This window comes from Sardina pilchardus, chromosome 11 (genome assembly GCF_963854185.1).
Source record: "Sardina pilchardus chromosome 11, fSarPil1.1, whole genome shotgun sequence".
Classification (NCBI taxonomy): Eukaryota; Metazoa; Chordata; class Actinopteri; order Clupeiformes; family Clupeidae; genus Sardina; species Sardina pilchardus.
Window position 1 is genome coordinate 11,182,581 of NC_085004.1, and position 19,243 is coordinate 11,201,823.

The window sequence follows — 19,243 nt, forward strand, 5'->3', positions numbered from 1 at the left end:
CACTTGCCTCTCTCCCTCCTCTACCACCACTTCTCTAGGCACTCCAAGGCTATCAGATGCACTGGTAGCATTCGCTGCACCAAAGAGTAGCCTACAGAATTACACTTTGTCTGCACTGCAACTACTGTAGCTGCAATTCTATTAATATGCATGTAAAATGCTGAATGCAGAATTAGTAGAATCAGAAATAAAATTGTAGGCAGAATAATCCGTCAGGTGGGGGCGTGCTCTATCATAGTAAACACGCCCCCGAACCTCTCTCTGCCTGCCTATGTTCTCCGTGTATTTCCGGGTGAAAGGATCATTTCACCGGAAGTAGTTTGCTTGAATCTCACCGCTTTTATTTTTTAGCCGCAGTAGCATTTGTCCTGTTCATTCAAACGTTAGCCTGGATTTTGTTTGCTTAACCTTCGATACGGAAATTAATTTGCCATTTAACAGCCTATCAGCCACATTCGGGAGTCTGGAATTCTATCTAATTAAGTAAAATGTCGAGGAGACGACATAGCGATGAAAATGAAGGTAAGCGATTGGTAACGTTAGCGAATAAGCAGTAATGTTAGCCTGCGTTTGAGCAGTGAGCGTGCCATCCCACCATGAGCAAAACTGTGATTGTATTTTAGCTAGAATGACACAGCTGACCACTCAGCTAAATAGTTACTTAGCTGATGTTCATTCTTTGAAATTGTCATCAGTTAGTATAGTTATTGTTGGGAATATTGGTTTACACTTGTGGGAACTGTTGAATACGTTAACGTTATCAGTACAATGCGCTGCTAACGGGCTCGTTGAGCGCACAGCTCATAGCTAGCAAGCTAATGATGGGTTATTTAGCTTGTAAGCTGCGTATGCTTGTTAACTTGGTAGTTCACACATCACCTTGTTTTTAATATGGCCGTGCTGTTTGTGAAACACACAAGAATCTGAACAAGTGTTTAATTAGAGCTGCTATCACACTGCAGCGCTCCTACTCAGAGGCTGAACTGACGCCCACCTGCAGTCTATTTGTCTGATTTCCTATCGGCGTCCAGATGACATCGAAGGCGTGTGTCAAGGGGAAACGCCATTGAATCCTCAGTTATATGCCTGCAAGCCTGAGATGAAACTGGAATACCACGGCGTTGTTCTGAGACGTGTTGTGTACTTGTTACTTCATTTGTTGGTGAACAAGAACACGCACACATGCAGACTGACAAACAAGCCATCAGGCTCCAAGGGTGTATTTAAACAGATCCCATCCTATACTACAAATGGCCAAATAGAAATAACACTTTGTTTGTTGGTGAGGGCGCAAGGGCCTGCCAGGGGCTGATGTTTATGATTTTAGAATAATGAGCATCTGTGCACTTCTCGAAATCAGCAATCATCATCAGAGCACTGTGGATGGTAATTCTTGTTGCTTGTTTAACAGCCAGTTGCCTCAACTCGTCTTTCTTCTGACAGTTCCTTGAATTCTAGTTCTAGTTCTGATGGAGTATGTTTTGTGTTTGCGTGTTCCAGGTGCACAGCCTCATAAGAGGAGGCGAACCTCTGAGCCCATCGAGATCGAAGACCGCCTGGAGTCGCTCATCTGCAGAGTGGGAGAAAAGGTACACACTCTTGCAAGTGCAGAGTGCTAGATAAGACACACACACACACACCACCCTTTTGCATTCACTGTTGGCACTCTCACACATAAGCCCAAGCCCCTGCTGTTTTGATGCCATAAACTCATGCTGTCAGCCTTCAAATGCCACACCTCATCAAAGCTAGTAATGGGGCTACATATATGATGTGAAGTTAGATTGTTGAGTTACTTTACTGAATCCCCCCGATTTTTCTCTGTGTGTGTATAGAGCACCTCGTCACTGGAGAGTAATCTGGAAGGACTGGCGGGGGTGCTGGAGGCGGACCTTCCCAACTACAAGAGCAAGATTCTGCGCATCCTCTGCTCCGTGTATGACACTCCTGTTACCTTGACAACCCCACATCTCTCTCCTCAACAGCCGCCCTTGTCAAATTAGAACTAGTGTGTCTATAGTTACCTTTTGAAGTTTAAAATAACCGAATCAGGGGCGAGAGAGTAGGCCACTGCTGCACATCAGCTGCTTCCTCTGATGAAATGTGTGTGTCCTTTAGATGTTCTATTGTGTCTGTTAGGAGACATTTTTCACCTGCATACTCAGTTCACCACGCTTCGAAGGTTATGGATGATGATTGTGTGTGTGTGTGTGTGCGTTTAGGGCTCGTCTGCTCCCTGAGAAGCTGACTGTCTACACGACTCTGGTTGGACTGCTGAATGCACGGAACTACAACTTTGGAGGAGAATTTGTGGAGGCCATGATCCGCCAGCTGAAAGAGACTTTGAAGGCCAACCTGTACGACGAGGCCGCCTACCTGGTGTGTGTCTGTGTGTGAGATTTGCCATCTCAGAGACCCACAACTAACTGTGTGCGCGACAGATCTGCTAGCGTACAAACCTTTAGATACAGTGGGTATAGTAAGTATTCACACCCATGCTAAGGTTGACTAAAAAGAGGAATATAAAATCATCTTTTGAGAATTGATTGTAATGCCTTAATTCAAAAAATGAGTAAAAATCAAACCGCTAAGGACACTAATTTTCTTTGTGATTGAAGAATGTATCGTAAATAGATAAATGTTCTTCCTTAAATACAGGTTGCATAAGTATTCAACCCCTATGTTAAATTCCCATAGGAGCAGGAGGATTTTTTATATGTTTTTATTTTTAAAGGCCAGCTATTTCATGGATCCAGGATATTATGCATCCTGATAAAGTTCCCTTGGCCTTTGGAATTAAAATAGCCCCACATCATCACATACCCTTCACCATAGCTAGAGATTGGCATGGTGCTTTTTCCAGTTAGCCTATTAGCCTGTTTGATTTGCATTGAGCTCAATGAGCATCAAACAGGCTAATTGGCTAACTGTAAAAAGCACCATGCCAATCTCTAGCTATGGTGAAGGGTATGTGATGATGTGGGGCTATTTTAATTGCAAAGGCCAAGGGAACTTTATCAGGATGCATAATATCCTGGATCCATGAAATAGCTGGCCTTTAAAAATAAAAACATATAAAAAATCCTCCTGCTCCTATGGGAATTTAACATAGGGGTTGAATACTTATGCAACCTGTATTTAAGGAAGAACATTTATCTATTTACGATACATTCTTCAATCACAAAGAAAATTAGTGTCCTTAGCGGTTTGATTTTTACTCATTTTTTGAATTAAGGCATTACAATCAATTCTCAAAAGATGATTTTATATTCCTCTTTTTAGTCAACTTTAGCATGGGTGTGAATACTTACTATACCCACTGTATGTCTGTTTGTGTGGCAGGTGTGTGTGTTTTGAGAGGGATTGACCTGCCAGCTCAGTGACTCTTAAATAACTGTGTGTGTTTCAGGTCTGCTAGCTTCTAACACTTCTAATCCCATTTCGTCTATACTTCTGTGCCACCACAAACTGATACAAAAGTTAGAATTGCTGCATCTTAGCATCTCTTGGCAATCGTTCTGATATATAAACAAAATTGGGGTGGAAGAATGATTACCCAGAAATAAATTATTACTTTTTTTGTTGCTGTGCTTGCTATTGTTTTTATGAAATACAAAAAAGGTATAGGTAGTAACTGTTTTAATCACTGGAACCTGCTGCCTCTTGCCGTATATTGTTTGATTAAGTAACCGTGTGTGTGACAGATTCGGTTCCTGTCTGACCTGGTGAATTGTCATGTCATCGCTGCTCCCTCCATGGTGGCCATGTTTGAAAACTTTGTGAGTGTCACTCAAGAAGAAGACATACCCCAGGTAAGGTGTGTGTGTGTGTGTGTTGAAGGTGTGCAATGACTGGATGTGCAAGAGGTACTATCTACCCAGGGGGTATTCCATCAAGCGAGCTAACCGTAAATCGCGGCTAACTTTGATAAGCCTCGCTAATTTTAGAGAGAGCTCGGTTCCATTACTCCCGCTAACAGGAATCTCAGCTGAGTTGCTGGGGTAACATATGCTTCTGAACTAACCTGGTCGGTGGCAGGCTAACTGCCGAGCTAAATTAATCTGTGTTGCAAATAAAAAACACCAGTCGGAAAACGAGTCCCAAACCGTTGGTTCCGTCAACCTGTGCTTTCGTCACCTGTAGCCTACAACTTAAAGGGATATTCCGCCATTTTTGGAAATATGCTCATTTTCCACCTTCCCTCGAGCAAAACAATCGATATTTACCTTGTTCCCGTTCATCCAGCCATTCTGTGAGTCTGGCGATACAACTTTTAGCTTCAGCCTAGCATAGATCATTGAAGCGGATTAGACCATTAGCTTCTCGCCTGCTAGCTTCATGTTTAAAAGTGACTAATATTTCTGGTAATTTTCCCATTTAAAACGTGTGTCCTCTCAAGTTAGAAAGTGCAATAAGACCAACTGAAAATGAACCCTGCCGTTTTTCTAGGCTGATTTGACATGGAACTACATTCTCATCTGGCGTAATAATCAAGGCAACTTGCAGCTACTGGCACTACTACTGCTTGATGTCTATGGGGACTATTTTCAGATGCTGCGTACGATATCACTGCGCCTATGGTACGTTTGCAAGTTGCCTTGATTATTACGCCAGATGAGAGTGTAGTTCCATGTCAAATCAGCCTAGAAAAACGCCAGGTTTCATTTTCAGTTGGTCTTATTGCACTTTCTAACTTGAGAGGAGACGCGTTTTAAATGGGAAAATTATCAGAAATCTTAGTCACTTTTAAACATGAAGCTAGCAGGCGAGAAGCTAATGGTCTAATCCGATTCAGTGATCTATGCTAGGCTGAAGCTAAAAGTTGTATCGCCAGACTCACAGAATGGCTGGATGAACGGGAACAAGGTAAATATCGATTGTTTTGCTCGAGGGGAGGTGGAAAATGAGCGTATTTCCAAAAATGGCGTAATATCCCTTTAAAAAATAGAAGGAGAAACTTTTTCCCGACAGTGTTGCAAGCATTGATTAAGGCTACCTATCCGCTAGTTTAAATGAATTTCTGAAAATTATGCAACTTACATTGTTTGAACTTGATATGTGTGTGGTCCAAGGAATCTTGCGGCTATGCGTAACGTACGTCTTTCGTGGTGTCATGCGCAGCGTGACAGGAGAACAACCGAGGCATGTTTTGCGTGTTCTCGGGTTCGGTTCCCATGCGATGAATTTACATAGACTATGTTAACACATTAATATTGCCATGTTTAGTTATACTCTTTAATGAAAGGCATCATTATTAAGGGTCATATACAGTAGCTTCAGTGACAGTAGGCAGGCTGTCAGTGTGCTATACGATGCACGGCAAGCCAGCCTATAGCCTAATTCTGTAAAGGCTATAATAATTAAAACCGCTTCATAGTCTAATTAATTATGCATGTAGTTCGGATATCAAACCAACTGTATTACAGAAATTAAATATGAAATGACATATTGAAAGCCAATATTGCATTTCAGATAGGCTAATTATATTTCACAAACACTTTGGCAGAACTATATGCTTATGGGAGACAATAGGCTAGGTTTTCTCCCAATACTCCCAGGACAATAGGCTACCAATTTATTTTATGACCACCGAAAAAATATTTCAGAGTGAACCCTTTTAATTTACAAACGTAGGTTATCTTTATTGTTGAATAGCCTATGCCAAAGTTGTTTTGAGTTTAAATAGCCTGCTTATTCACTCGTTTTGTTCAGAGTGAAGACAATCAAAGTCCCAATTCAAACCATCATAATTACTGTTTAGCGATTTACAGTAGGCCTACGATTTCGTTATTCTCCTTTTTAGGCAACTACTTCTATTTTTTTCTCTCGTGTTCAATTTGATTACTTCCGATGAAAATCCTGTAGATGGCGCTTGTAAATCGAACTGAAATCTTCTAGTTTGCCTTAATTTTACGACATGCATCCTCTTTTCATCAATCTATGGTTTTGGTCTACTTTTCTACCTCGTGCACGAGCAGACATGAAGCTGATTTTAGCCTCGTTTGAATAAACGAGGGCAAGATGCAGCTAACTTGAGTTAATGGAACGGCTTTAGCTTCAAGTGGAAGTCTACACTAGTTCAAGCCAGGCTATTTCTGTTGAGCGCCGCCTTGTTTAGCGAGGTTGATGGAATACCCCCCCAGTGGGTGTACTGATGCATGATGTGACCGATTTGTGTGTGTGGGTGTTTTTGTGTTGCAGGTGCGCAGTGACTGGTTTGTGTATGTGGTGCTGTCATGTTTACCCTGGGTGGGCAAGGAGCTGTATGAAAAGAAAGACGTGGAGATGGACCGCCTGCTCAACCAGATCGAGGCCTACCTTAAGTGAGTCTATATCCCCTCCTAAACCAGATTGTGGCCTACCTCAAGTGGGTCTAAAAGCTTGAGGCATATTCCTGCTAAGCCTGTGTGGGATGGGTCTGTCTCGCTGTCGAATTGTAAAGGGCATGATGGTTCTCTGGCCCTGGCTGTCCGGTGATGTACTGATCTATGATTGGCTGGCTAATATGTGTTTCTTGTTTCAGAAAGAGGCAGAAGATTCATGTGCCCATGCTGCAGGTGTGGAGTGCAGACAAACCACATCCACAGGAAGAGGTACGTGTGTGTGTGTGTGTGTGTGTGTGTGTGTGTGTGTTTATTACCTGTAAAGTTGCTCATATTGACATTGTAGTGTGTGTGTGTGACCTCTCTCCTCCTCCTCTCCTGTAGTACCTGGAGTGTCTGTACGCTCAGGTCCAGAAGCTGAAGAAGGACCGCTGGCAGGAGCGGCACATCATGCGTCCGTACGTGGCCTTCGACAGCGTGCTGTGCGAGGCCCTGCAGCACAACCTGCCCCCATTCACCCCGCCCGCACACACCCCCGACGCCAGCTACCCCATGCCCCGCGTCGTCTTCCGCATGTTCGACTACACGGACGCCCCCGAGGTACACACACACACACACACACTGTTTCCTGCGTTGTCTTCTGCATTTCCAAATACACTGATGCCCCGAGGTCAGCGAATATACACACATGCCGACGTCAAGCTAACCCAAGGCCTGAGGTGAACACTTGCCATTAGAGGAACGCTAAATAGCACTGAAAAGATACTGATTTCTCTGTGACTCAGCCATTTTATGAGATTGTTGTAGCTTCTGCAAACGTCTCGTCACACTTGACACTTTGACCAAATCAACACGCGTACAGTATGTTTGTAATTGTGTGTTTGTAGGGTCCTGTGATGCCTGGCAGTCACTCGGTGGAGCGCTTTGTGATTGAGGAGAATCTGCACTGCATCATCAAGTCTCACTGGAGGGAGAGGAAGACCTGGTGAGCCCTCGCCCTGTCCATCCATACTTGCCAAGCTCTTAGTGTAATGTGTACTTATGTAGTATGGTAGTGATCAGTGTAGTATTTATTGTACTAATAACACTACTTAGCATTGCACCAATAAGTATACTGCTTCTTACCTGTAGTATTTCTGGTACTAATAAGACTACTTAGCGTTACACCAACAAGTATAGTTCTTATTGCCTGTAGTATTGTATTTATGAAGTGTCCCCCTCACTTCACTCCTCATCCTCACCAGTGATGCTTCCTCTTCTCTGACATCTAACCTTTCACCTTTGACCCCTGCTCTGTGCAGTGCTGCCCAGCTACTCAGCTACCCAGGCAAGAACAAGATCCCACTGAACTACCACATAGTTGAGGTGAGTCAAAGCACACACACACACACACACACACACACACACACACACACACGGGATGCAACGGTAGAGTGTGTTCACGGTTCAGTATGCACCACTGTTTTTGGGCCATGGTTACGGTGCAGTTACAATACCATTGGTTTCAATGGACATGTAATCAGTTGTTCATTTTGCCAATAGACAAAACAAATCCAATCAGAGTGTGGTGTGTGTAAGAGATTAGACCAAAGGTCAGGTGTGTTCCAATTTGGTAAATGGTGGTAAACGTTCCTGGCGAACATGTTTTCTCTGAAGCGTTAAATTTGAACTCTTTGGTGTAAGCAGCCCATTGCAATGGTAGCGCTTCACCTAGCTCATGTTTAGCTCCACTGTATGTTCGTGGAGAACTACCTCCTCAGCCAAACACTCTATTGTGCAAACCTATTTGCAAATGCTCACCTATACAAATTTGAACGCACTTCTGGTTCCCACAGTTTGTGCTGCAGTGGGGCAGCTTTTTAGCCTGACCAGCCAGACCCACATCAAGATGTAGGGTCTGGGAACTCACCGTAAGCAGGGCTCAATCGGAGGGGTGGGTTAAACAGTTGTCTTTCAAATTCCCTCTCCGCAATAGGATAGTGCTAAACGAATCATCGTCTTGTCTTCAAGTAGCAGGATGCATAACCTTCCCTCTCCACGCAATAGGATAACGGCATAACGCTAAATGAATCATCTTCTTGTTTTCAAATAGCAGGATTAGTTACCATCGCAACTTCTGGTCGCATGTCAGTCACTATTATGTTAAGCCCGCCCGCCGACTCTATACACGCTATGATTGAGCCGTCCGTTTTCTCAGTTTCTCAGCTCCTAAGTTCAGTGGATCGTGCCTAGACTGCCCCGCCAGCCAAAAATTACATTTGCTGCCGTTAGGGGCATCTAGATTTCTAGGCTAGCAGCTTTTGCTTCCTCTAGAGGTTTTGCCACATGTTGTTATTGGAAAGGAGCAGCGAGATGTTTTAGTTTTTCTAAGAAGTGGAATCTCCCTGCGGCACTTGTAATGATTACATTTGGCACAATGTGCTACATCATGATAGAAACATTTCCACTCAAGTAGACCGCAGTAGACAAGCAAGGGTTGCAGATTGTGCTTTGCTCGTTTCCGGTTTTCTTACCTTTGCTGTCGTATTGACATCTGAAACATTCCCTTATAGTGGATTTGAACTTTCCTGTGGTTCTGTTGGAACCGAACAGTCCAACAGAACCCACTATCCTAGGAGGTGGCAGAAGTATACAAATGTTGTGTGCAACAACACACACACACACACACACACACACACACACACACACACACACACACACACACACACACACGCATACGCTAATAGGCCTATAGCAAAACAAGCATAATATCACAAAAGAAAATAACAGCCTAACAATCATATTATAATTTAACAACAATATCATTTATTCAATGCTTTTATTGTAAGTGTATGAAATGTTGCACTATTTCTAACAGTTTTAACTTTATTTGTTATTATTTTGGAAAATCATCTCACAAAGTGTCCTCACCCCTACTGTGGGAACCACTCCAATAACGCACCGTAGCATCCCTCCCTCACAAACTCAGAAACGAATCACTATTCAGGTATAAAGCCATTAAGCAGTTGTCCCACTTCTGAATTGTGTGTGTTCAGGTGATCTTTGGAGAGCTGTTCCAGCTGCCGGCCCCCCCACACATAGAGGTGATGTACACCGCTCTGCTCATCGAACTCTGCAAGCTGCAGCCCGGATCACTGCCTCAAGTCGTATCCTGCTCACACACAGACAGAAAAACATACTCTCTCTTGCTTTCTTTTTCTCTCTGATATCCACATTATTTGTGAGACCCTATTTCTGTCCGGTTTTCATCTTCCGTAGCGATATGGATATTCTATATGACATGACCAGTTGTGTAAAGTATTTGAAACTCTTCTACACTTGAGTACAAATACAGATATCTGATCAGAAAAGTAATTGTGATCTATTAGCATACTACTTAAGCAAAGTCTTAAAGCATTTATTATTTACGGTACTTAAGTATGACAAGTAGCGTATTATAAATCATACTTAAGTGTTAGTCACTACAAAGTACTAGTACAAGCTTTTGAGGCCAGGTGGGGTGACGACACCCTCCCTTCACTATTCTTTTAATGGAAAAGAAAGCAGTCAGAATGCACCTACACTTACATGTGCTCGTCAGTCAGGAGTGTGTGTTTCCTGAAGTGAGTTTGTAGCTGGCCCAAGCCACAGAGATGCTCTACATGAGACTGGACACCATGCACACCACCTGCATCGATCGGTGAGCGCACACACACACACACACACACACACACACACACACACACACACACACACACACACACACACACACACACACACACACACACACTACATGAGACCGGACAGCATGTGTTCACACTCTCAATCTAACTGTCTGTCTTCACAGGTTGATCAACTGGTTCGCACACCATCTGAGTAACTTCCAGTTCCGTTGGAGCTGGGATGATTGGTAAGTGTGTGTGGGGGGGGGCGGGGGAGAGAGAGACAGGGCACATGTATGTGCATGCCCCACATCAGTAGGTTCTCATTGTAGAACCGGTGATGCCATTCTTAAAAAGTGTGCGTGTGTGTTCTCAGGGCGGATTGCTTGACTGTGGACATTGAGAAGCCCAAACCCAAGTTTGTGAAAGAGGTGCTTGAGAAGTGCATGAGGTAGGTACCGAATTCACACACACACACACACACACACACACACACACACACACACACACACACACACACACACACACACACACACGTATGTTTGCGGCACCTCTGCATATACAGTGAGGAGCATATGTATTTGATACCATGCTAAAACAGGAATATAAAATCATCATTTGACAGTTGATCTTAATGCCTTAATTCAAAAAATGACTAAAAATAAAACCGCCAAGGACACCAATTTTCTTTGTGATTGAAGAATGTATCTTAAATAAATAAATGTTTTCCTTAAATGCTAAGGGAAGGAAGTATTTGACCCCCTATGTAACCCTATGGGAATTTAGCACATAGGGTTAACATAGGGTCAGGCAGATTTTTATTTTTTAAAGGCCAGCTATTTCATGGATCCAGGATATTATGCATCCTGTTAAAGTTCCCTTGGCCTTTGGAATTAAAATAGCCCCACATCATCACATACCCTTCACCATAGCTAGAGATTGGCATGGTCCTTTTTCCAAAAGGCCTATTAGCCTATTTGATTTGCATTGAGCTCAATGAGCATCAAACAGGCTAATAGGCCTACTGGAAAAAGACCCATGCCAATCTCTGGATATGGTGAAGGGTATGTGATGATGTGGGGCTATTTTAATTCCAACGGCCAAGGGAACTTTATCAGGATGCATAATATCCTGGATCCATGAAATAGCTGGCCTTTAAAAATAAAAATCTGCCAGCCCCTATGTTAACCCTATGTGCTAAATTCCCATAGGGTTACATAGGGGGTCAAATACTTCCTTCCCCCTAGCATTTAGGAAGAACATTTATTTATTTACGATACGTTCTTCAATCGCAAAGAAAATTGGTGTCCTTAGCGGTTTTATTTTTACTCATTTTTTGAATGAAGACATTAAGATCAATTGTCAAATGATGATTTTATATTCCTCTTTTTAGGCAACTTTAGCATGGTATCAAATACATTTTCTCCTCACTGTACATTCATGTTCATTGGCGTATCTCTCTGTGGAGTATGTATCATTTAGTATCTGTGTGTGTGTGTGTGTGTGTGTAGGCTGTCATACCACCAGCGGATCGTGGACATCGTCCCCCCCAGTTTCTCTGCTCTAATTCCAGCTGATCCTCTTTTCGTGTACAAATATGGAGAGGACACCAGCAGTGAGTCTCACTCCCATCAACTCCCTCTCTCCCTCCATCAACTCGCTCTTTCTCACTCTATCAACTCTCTCTCACTCAACTCCCCCTCTCTCCCTCCATCAACTCTCTCTCTCTCCCTCCATCAACTCTCTCTCTCTCCCTCCATCAACTCACTCTCTCTCTCTCTCTCTCACTCCATCAACTACTCTTTCTCTCACTCTCCTGCTCTGTGTCACCCTCTCTCGCTCGTTCACTCACGTATTCGGCTGAATCTCAGTGCCCTCCAGTGGGGGCATGGACATTCAGCCATTTCACTCGCTTCACTTGCTCACACACACATGCTCACACCGTTAAATCTCTGTCCCCACAGCTTCGTTGCCTGGATACGCTGTATCGATCTCCGTTGGCAACGCCATCAAGAACAGGGCAACCAATGAGGAAATCATCGCCGTCCTTAGAGATGTGCCTAACCCCAACCAGGAGGATGATGACGGTAACTTAGACACACACACACACACACACACACACACACACACACACACACACACACACACACACACACAGATGCCAGGGGTGCATTCCCCGAAAGCATCGTAAGCCTAAGATGATCGTAAAGTCCCTCTTACGAACGTCTTAAGGTTTTCTGACTGTTTCCCGAAACCATTGTAGCATAAGAGCACCGTGAAAACACTCATAGATCTACGAGTGCTCCTGAGTTCTCGTTACTGACTAAGAGCGTCTTAACGCGTATGCCTCAGTGGAGTCACCAGCAGGATATGCAGGGGGATTACAACTAAGAATATCATTATCCAACTTAAGTTACCATTCTTTATTGTATTTACTGCAGATGTTGGGGTGCAAAACAGCATTAATTCAATGGACATAAGAATGTGATTAAAAGCGGACAAAAATAGCAAGTTATGAAACCAGACGTTGCCAGAAAAGTTTGTCATTATCTTTGTGCCTTTGTGTAGGCTATCTTTTATTAGGCCTATGAGGTAAAAACAGAGAAAGGAAAATGTGGTTTTAGTCTGTGCTGCGTCAAAATCTTAGTCTAGGCTATGTTAATGTTCCAGCCTACACATTTCCTCAATTTCTTACTCGACCTCTTTCTTCAAACTTCTGCGTGACACCTCGAAACGTTATTGCACAGGCAGCACACCAAGCTCTCACGAGTGGGTTGGCAAAGAACTGGCACGATTTAGGACTAAGCTAGCCAAAGCCTAATAGCCTATGTTACATATCTTCCAACAAACATAAAGATGGGGCAACAATCTAATGTTAAATAATAGCAATTGTGTATGCATGTGTGTGGTATATAGCCTACTTGGGATGCTTACATGCAGATGTCAATGGTTTTCTATTTCGTATTGATGTTAATTAATGTAGGCTATAGATCCGAAGTTCAGACGGTAAGCCTAGCTGTGACGTGCAGTCACCTGACATCACCATCAAATTAGGGGATATTTCAGAACTTTTAACGTGGACAGTCCCCTTCAGAGCATCTTCGAGCGGTGCACGCGCGTTCACGCTACGAGCATGTTCGGGAAACAGTCGGAAAAACCAAACGATCGATCTTGGGATGAATCGTAGAAAACCCTCGTAAGTGCGTCTATCCATCGTTATCGGGAAACGCACCCCAGGTGTATTTATGATGAACAGTTACACTACAGGCTGCTGTAGAGACACAGCTCCACTCGTGTAACTCTAAAGTGTGTGTGTGTGTGTGTGTGTGTAGATGAGGGCGACAGCTTCAACCCCCTGAAGATCGAGGTGTTCCTGCAGACGCTTCTCCACCTCGCAGCCAAGTCCTTCAGCCACTCCTTCAGTGCTCTCGCCAAGTGAGTACACACACACACACTCCTTCAGTGCTCTCGCCAAGTGAGTACACACACACACACTCCTTCAGTGCTCTCGCCAAGTGAGCACACACACACACTCCTTCAGTGCTCTCGCCAAGTGAGTACGCACACACACACACACTCCTTCAGTGCTCTCGCCCAAGTGAGTATACTCGCTCGCTCATGCGGTAAGTGAGCACACACACTCACTCACACACACACACTCACACACACACACTCCTTCAGTGCCCTGCCCTCGCCAAGTGAGCTCACACACACTGCTACACACTCACACTGCTACACACTCACACACCCCTTCAGTGCCCTCACCAAGTGAGCACACACTCACACTGCTACACTCACACTGCTACACACTCACACACCCCTTCAGTGCCCTCACCAAGTGAGCACACACTCACACTGCTACACTCACACTGCTACACACTCACACACCCCTTCAGTGCCCTCACCAAGTGAGCACACACTCACACTGCTACACACTCACACTGCTGCGCTCACACTGCTACACACACGCACACTACTACTTCAGTGCACTCGCCAAGTGATCACACTCACACTACTACTACCACACACACACACACACACACACTACTACTACTCCTACTACTACTACTACTACTACTACTACTACTTCAGTGCACTTGCCAGTTGAGTGCACACACACTCTTTCAGCGCACTTGCCAAGTGAGTACACAAAGTGAGTGTGTGTACACACGCACGCACACACGCACACACGGTCACACCACACACAACAGAGCTCTCACTAATGTATACAATTTCATCGTAGGCTAATCTAGTTCATCATTTCCTGGGCCCTGGATACAACTGACTACACTCAGACTCACCCTCACACTCCTCTGCGATGCAAATGGTGTCCAGACAGACTTGTGTATTTTATGTGTGTGTGTGTGTGTGTGTGTGTGTGTGTGTGTCTGTGTCTTAGGTTCCATGAAGTTCTCAAGGCTATTTCGGATTCTGATGAGGGGAAACTTCACATTCTCAAAGTGGTCTACCAGGTGTGGAAGGCCCACCCACAGGTAGGTCGGGAATAAGGCAACATACGCTCAGTCACACTTTCATTTTCTCACACACACTTGCTCAGTCACACTTTCGCACACATGCGCACACACACACACACACACACACACACACACTTACTCCCTCCCTTCCTCCCTCTCAGATGATCGCGGTGCTGGTGGACAAGATGGTACGTACTCAGATTGTGGACTGCGCTGCCGTTGCCAACTGGGTCTTCTCTCAGGACATGGCCCATGACTTCACACGGTGAGGCGCTCACTGATGACGTCATCAGCATTAGCCCAGAGGTGCCCAGGAGACGCTGAATGAGCCTGACGTTTGTGTGTGTGTGTAGGTTCTACATGTGGGAAATCCTCCATTCGACTCTGAGGAAGATGAATAAGCACGTCCAGAAGGTCCAGAAGGAGCTGGAGGAGGCCAAAGACAAGCTGGAGAAACAACAACACAAAAAGGTGTGTGTGTGTGATACAGTATGGATGAAGATGAGGCGTGCACACGTGAGAGTGTGTGTGTGTGCGGCGGGGGGGGGGGGGGGGGTACAGTACAGTTAGGATGAAGATGAGGCATGTGGATTTGAACAAATGGTGTCTGTGTTAGGGATGTCAGGAGAACTGAACATTTGGTACCTAGCCGATAGTAAAATTCTGAGAACATCACAATTTGTTGAGTGGAGTACAATGAATGTACCGTGCGTGCTGATATTACTTTTTCTGGGGTGAATGGTGGCTGTCTCACTCCCCCTAGTGTCTGTTAGTGGAAATAACACCCTGCAACTTGGGGCCGGCGGGCATATTGGTTTACTGCATTACACATACACGCGCCAGGCACCAGCTACAATAAGGTAGCGGTGTTGGTCATGGCAGAGCCAGTGAAAAGATGCTTAAAGCAAGTAAAGCCTACCTTACACTGACGGACTTTGACAAGATTTTGGAAAGATTATTGAAAGATTGTAGTCTTTAACTAATGCCCCTTATTCAAGCTTTACTCAAAAGACTACAATCTTTCAAGAATCTTTCTCAAATCTTGTCGAAGTCTGTCAGTGTAAGGTAGGCTTTAACCGTTGTTGGAGGAACAGGGAAAGGCAGACGGACCGACTGACTGAGGAGTGTTGTGAAATATATACTCTGAAGCTGTAGGGAGAGCCCTGCAGAGAAACCTGCAAGCAAAAAGCGAGGAAACAATGAAGAAATTGCCAAAATTGCATTGCCGTTTTTTAACACAACAGTAAAAATAAACAAACTTCATGAGGGACCTTTTTGTAAGTAAATAGCAAATCTGTGATTTGTTGTCTTTTCAGTGCAGTAGAAAGCAAGGTTTAGTCACGCACATTCCAAGTTATCCGGGTGCAGGATCAAGAATATACGGTTGAGAAAAGTGAAGATCGGCACACCGAAGAGCTCCCAATAAAGTTCCTTTTATTTGCTTAGTTAGTAACGTTTCTAGCCCTTACGGCCCCTCCTTCAGACTTTGGAAGAAGTACAGTTATAGCCATATTCTGATTTGACAGGGTGTGGAGACGTGTGTGTGTGTGTGGATACGCTGCATGACTGTTTTTTGGATGGACAGCCGGGCTGAGGAACTGGACTGCTTGAGGAGGCACAAGGATAGTAAGGATTTCTTAACCTGACGTGTGTGTGTGTGTGTGTGTTTCTCAGAAGGACAGTGGGGACGAGGAGGAGATGGACCGTCTGAGTGGGGACGAGGACATGCAGCTGGAGGAGCAGATCGAGCGCCTGCAGGAGAAGGTGGAGGCGGCCCAGAGCGAGCAGAAGAACCTCTTCCTGGTCATCTTCCAGGTAGGTCAAAGGTCACATTTACTCTAGGCTAGGTAAACAATCGGATTTCGCCCTGCAGCTCAGGCTGGAAACCTGCACATTTATCTCTCCTGTTTCACAAACTAGCTTATCCACCAGGCGCACCCGGATCGTTGATCTGATTGGTTGAAGGACTATCCAAATGCGTACAGTCCCATTTTGAACTATGCCCATTAATCACGCCTCTTGTGCAGCAGAAATACAGAGCAGACTCCCCAGACTAATGTTCATGATGAAAAGATTGAGCTTAGTCTGGTGATGGCCAGACTACACTCACCCTAGAGTACAGATTAAGTTCTGGAACAGATGCACCCACTCACCAGCTCTCTGTCCCGGTCTGCCTCCCTCACAGCGCTTTATAATGATGTTGACTGAGCATCTGGTTCGCTGTGAAACGGGCGGAATTGACTTCAACACCAGCTGGTACAAGATCTGCATCGAGAGACTGCAGCAGGTCTTCCTCATGGTACTGCTCTCCCTCCTTCCTATGAACCTCACACACATACACACCTCAACACACATACCTCAACACCAGTGCGTCCGCTAGGATTTTGTTTTGCCAGTCCAATGTCTGGAGAAAATGTATTGTACCGGACAAACTTAAAATTTACCATCATCGTCATCTGACATTAATAGACCAACAGTAGGCTGTTAATAGATTTTAAGGTAGTCCTATTGTAGGCTGTTAGCAGATGTTAAAGTAAGTCTAGTCAGCTGTTAAAGGGATAGTTCGGGTTTTAAGACACAAAGTTATATGGGTTCCCTGTCAGCAACGTTGTGCATCAGCACTGACTTACCCCCCGACAGCGTCCTGTGAGCCGAGATCCAGCCGGTTTTTGATCGTTTTTGATGCCGGACTATTTGCTTCAGCAGGTTTCTGGGGTCACGAAAGTAAAGTGTTTTTCTTCTCAAAACCATATGCGTTCAACAGAGTGATATATTTGCACCACAAAAATGTTGTCCAGCTGTCAGTAGCGCGCAGTGATAGGAATCGTGAAAAATAAGTAAGTGATAACGAGGTTTGAATTTTGGTTTTGGTTTTGAGAAGAAAAACACTTTACTTTCGTGACCCCAGAAACTTGCCGGACTACTTTCTTCACCATCAAAAACCGGCTGGATCTCGGCTCACAGGACGCTGTTGCGGGGTAAGTCAGTGCTGATGCACAACGTTGCTGACGGGGAACCCATATAACTTCGTGTCTTAAAACCCGAACTATCCCTTTAATAGACACTAAGGAAGCCTACTGTAGGCTGTTAACAGACTTTTTTGTTAACACACGTTCTGTTAGTTAGGCTTACATTTTATAGGAATCATTTCTGGATAACATACATTTGTTTTTTTTCCCATCAATTTTACCAGTCAAAACAACGGAAAAACTGTTCAATCACACACACACACACATACGAGCGCGCACACGGCATGAATGACCTGAACATGTTTGCCTTAGATTGGTCAGAATCTTACTCCTCTTCTGTGTGTGTGTGTGTGTGTGTGTGTGTTTGTGTTTCCAGCATCACGGCACCATCCAGCAGTATATGGGGACCTTGGAGCACCTTCTGTTCACTGCTGAGCTGGACCCCCACATCTTGCACGTCTACCAGCAGTTCTGCGCTCTCCAACTCTGAACCCCAAACACACACGCACTCTCTCCAAGAGGGCCGGGGGGATTTGGACTTTACTCGGGATGAAATGTGTCAGTGGAGGAGCTGGCCATTTGTATGACAGTGTTTGTAGCCTGTGTGTGTGTGTCTGTGTGCGTGCACGAGAGAGTGTGAAAGAAAGAATGTGACTGAGGTGGACAGTCGTGTGTGTGTATGTGTGTGTGAGAGAGTGAGAGCATGTGTGTTTTTAGCTACAGTATAACTACACTGGTTGAGAATGTTCCAGTGTCAATCAGTTATTTTTTCCTTCTGCTTGTTTTTATTGTTTTTTTGTTTTTATTTTTCAGTTGCTGGTAGTTTTGTGACTCATAGATGTGTTCCAGCGGGGAGGGGGGAGGGCTTTGCGGGATGGGAGGGTTGAAAGGTCATGTGTGTGTCCGCTCAGGTGGAATCTGTGTGAGCCTTCAGACCCTACTGAAATACACGTCTTCCTATTTTTACCCTTCTGTCTGACTCTTGGTGTCCCTGAGAGTGTGTGAGGGAGAGCGAGAGTGTGTGTGTGTGTGTGTGTGTGTTGTGTCATGACCAGTTCGTAGACCACAACAAAAGTCAGGCTGTATAACCATTTAACATTCATTTAAAGGTTGGGTACGGAATTAGCAAAACGGACGGCAGAGTTTGAACATATACAACCTCAAGTCCCGCCCTCCATGCACGAGCGACAATTCAAATGCGCAGCGCGAGAGCGAGCCAGGCTAAATGAAATGCCATCCTGGCGTCTACAGCGCTATGAGCTCTAGTCTCCATACAATCACTCACATCAACTTCCCCAATTACATTCTTTAGGCTATTCACCTCCAAAGGGTTGTAGTACATATGGTTCAGTAGCCATAGGTGTGTATATTTTAACAGAATCTGGTTTGTTCTTACCAGGGCGATTATCTCCTGAAATATCCGAGTTTAGTGCTGCCCCGTTGGTTCGCCTATTCCACCGTAGCTCCAAGCTGTTAAGTTTCGATTTCATGTTTACAGCACTCTTCGTGTCATGGTAAAATGTAATTTTTGCTACATAGCTTATTTATTGCGTGGGTGATTGAGTTTCCGTAGGTATCCGCTGCCTTAGTTAGTTTGTTTGTATAGAAATGAAGTGACACAACAAGAGGGGAACATGGACGTGCAGCCGCAGGCAGTTGGTGTCGTTTCAGCACTGACTCGCGGTCACCAGCTTTCGAAAGGGTCGCGCGCGGTGGGGAGGGGGAGTAGGAAGAGGAGTAAGACGTTAGATTGACGATCGAGCTGTGAAATGATGGTATGGGGTGAGGAATTCTATTGGCTGGAGTTTTTCGAGCCCTGCCCGTTCCGCAGATGA

The 19,243-nt window shown here is 44.7% G+C and overlaps 1 protein-coding gene across 1 annotated transcript; it reads left to right on the plus strand.

Moving 5' to 3' along the window:
- Positions 1–338: 338 nt before the first annotated feature.
- Positions 339–18,374, plus strand: LOC134095839 (nuclear cap-binding protein subunit 1). The gene is made up of 23 exons (XM_062549548.1): positions 339–522; positions 1,501–1,589; positions 1,836–1,936; positions 2,223–2,379; positions 3,705–3,812; positions 6,202–6,323; positions 6,524–6,593; positions 6,708–6,923; positions 7,211–7,308; positions 7,625–7,688; positions 9,359–9,469; positions 9,938–10,002; positions 10,150–10,212; positions 10,341–10,415; positions 11,476–11,579; positions 11,929–12,051; positions 13,297–13,399; positions 14,364–14,457; positions 14,601–14,704; positions 14,793–14,910; positions 16,114–16,254; positions 16,625–16,738; positions 17,785–18,374. Exons 1-23 carry the CDS (start codon positions 489–491, stop codon positions 17,896–17,898), a joined length of 2,388 nt encoding a protein of 795 aa, XP_062405532.1. The 5' UTR covers positions 339–488; the 3' UTR covers positions 17,899–18,374.
- Positions 18,375–19,243: the final 869 nt, after the last annotated feature.

What these genes read in the sequence shown, in the direction of transcription:
- LOC134095839 (XM_062549548.1), top strand. Translation starts at nt 489, where the DNA reads ATGTCGAGGAGACGACATAGCGATGAAAATGAAG. An exon ending in ACATAGCGATGAAAATGAAG is followed by an intron (nt 523 to 1,500) that starts GTAAGCGATTGG and finishes TGCGTGTTCCAG; the next exon opens with GTGCACAGCCTCATAAGAGG. An exon ending in CGTTGGAGCTGGGATGATTG is followed by an intron (nt 10,213 to 10,340) that starts GTAAGTGTGTGT and finishes GTGTGTTCTCAG; the next exon opens with GGCGGATTGCTTGACTGTGG.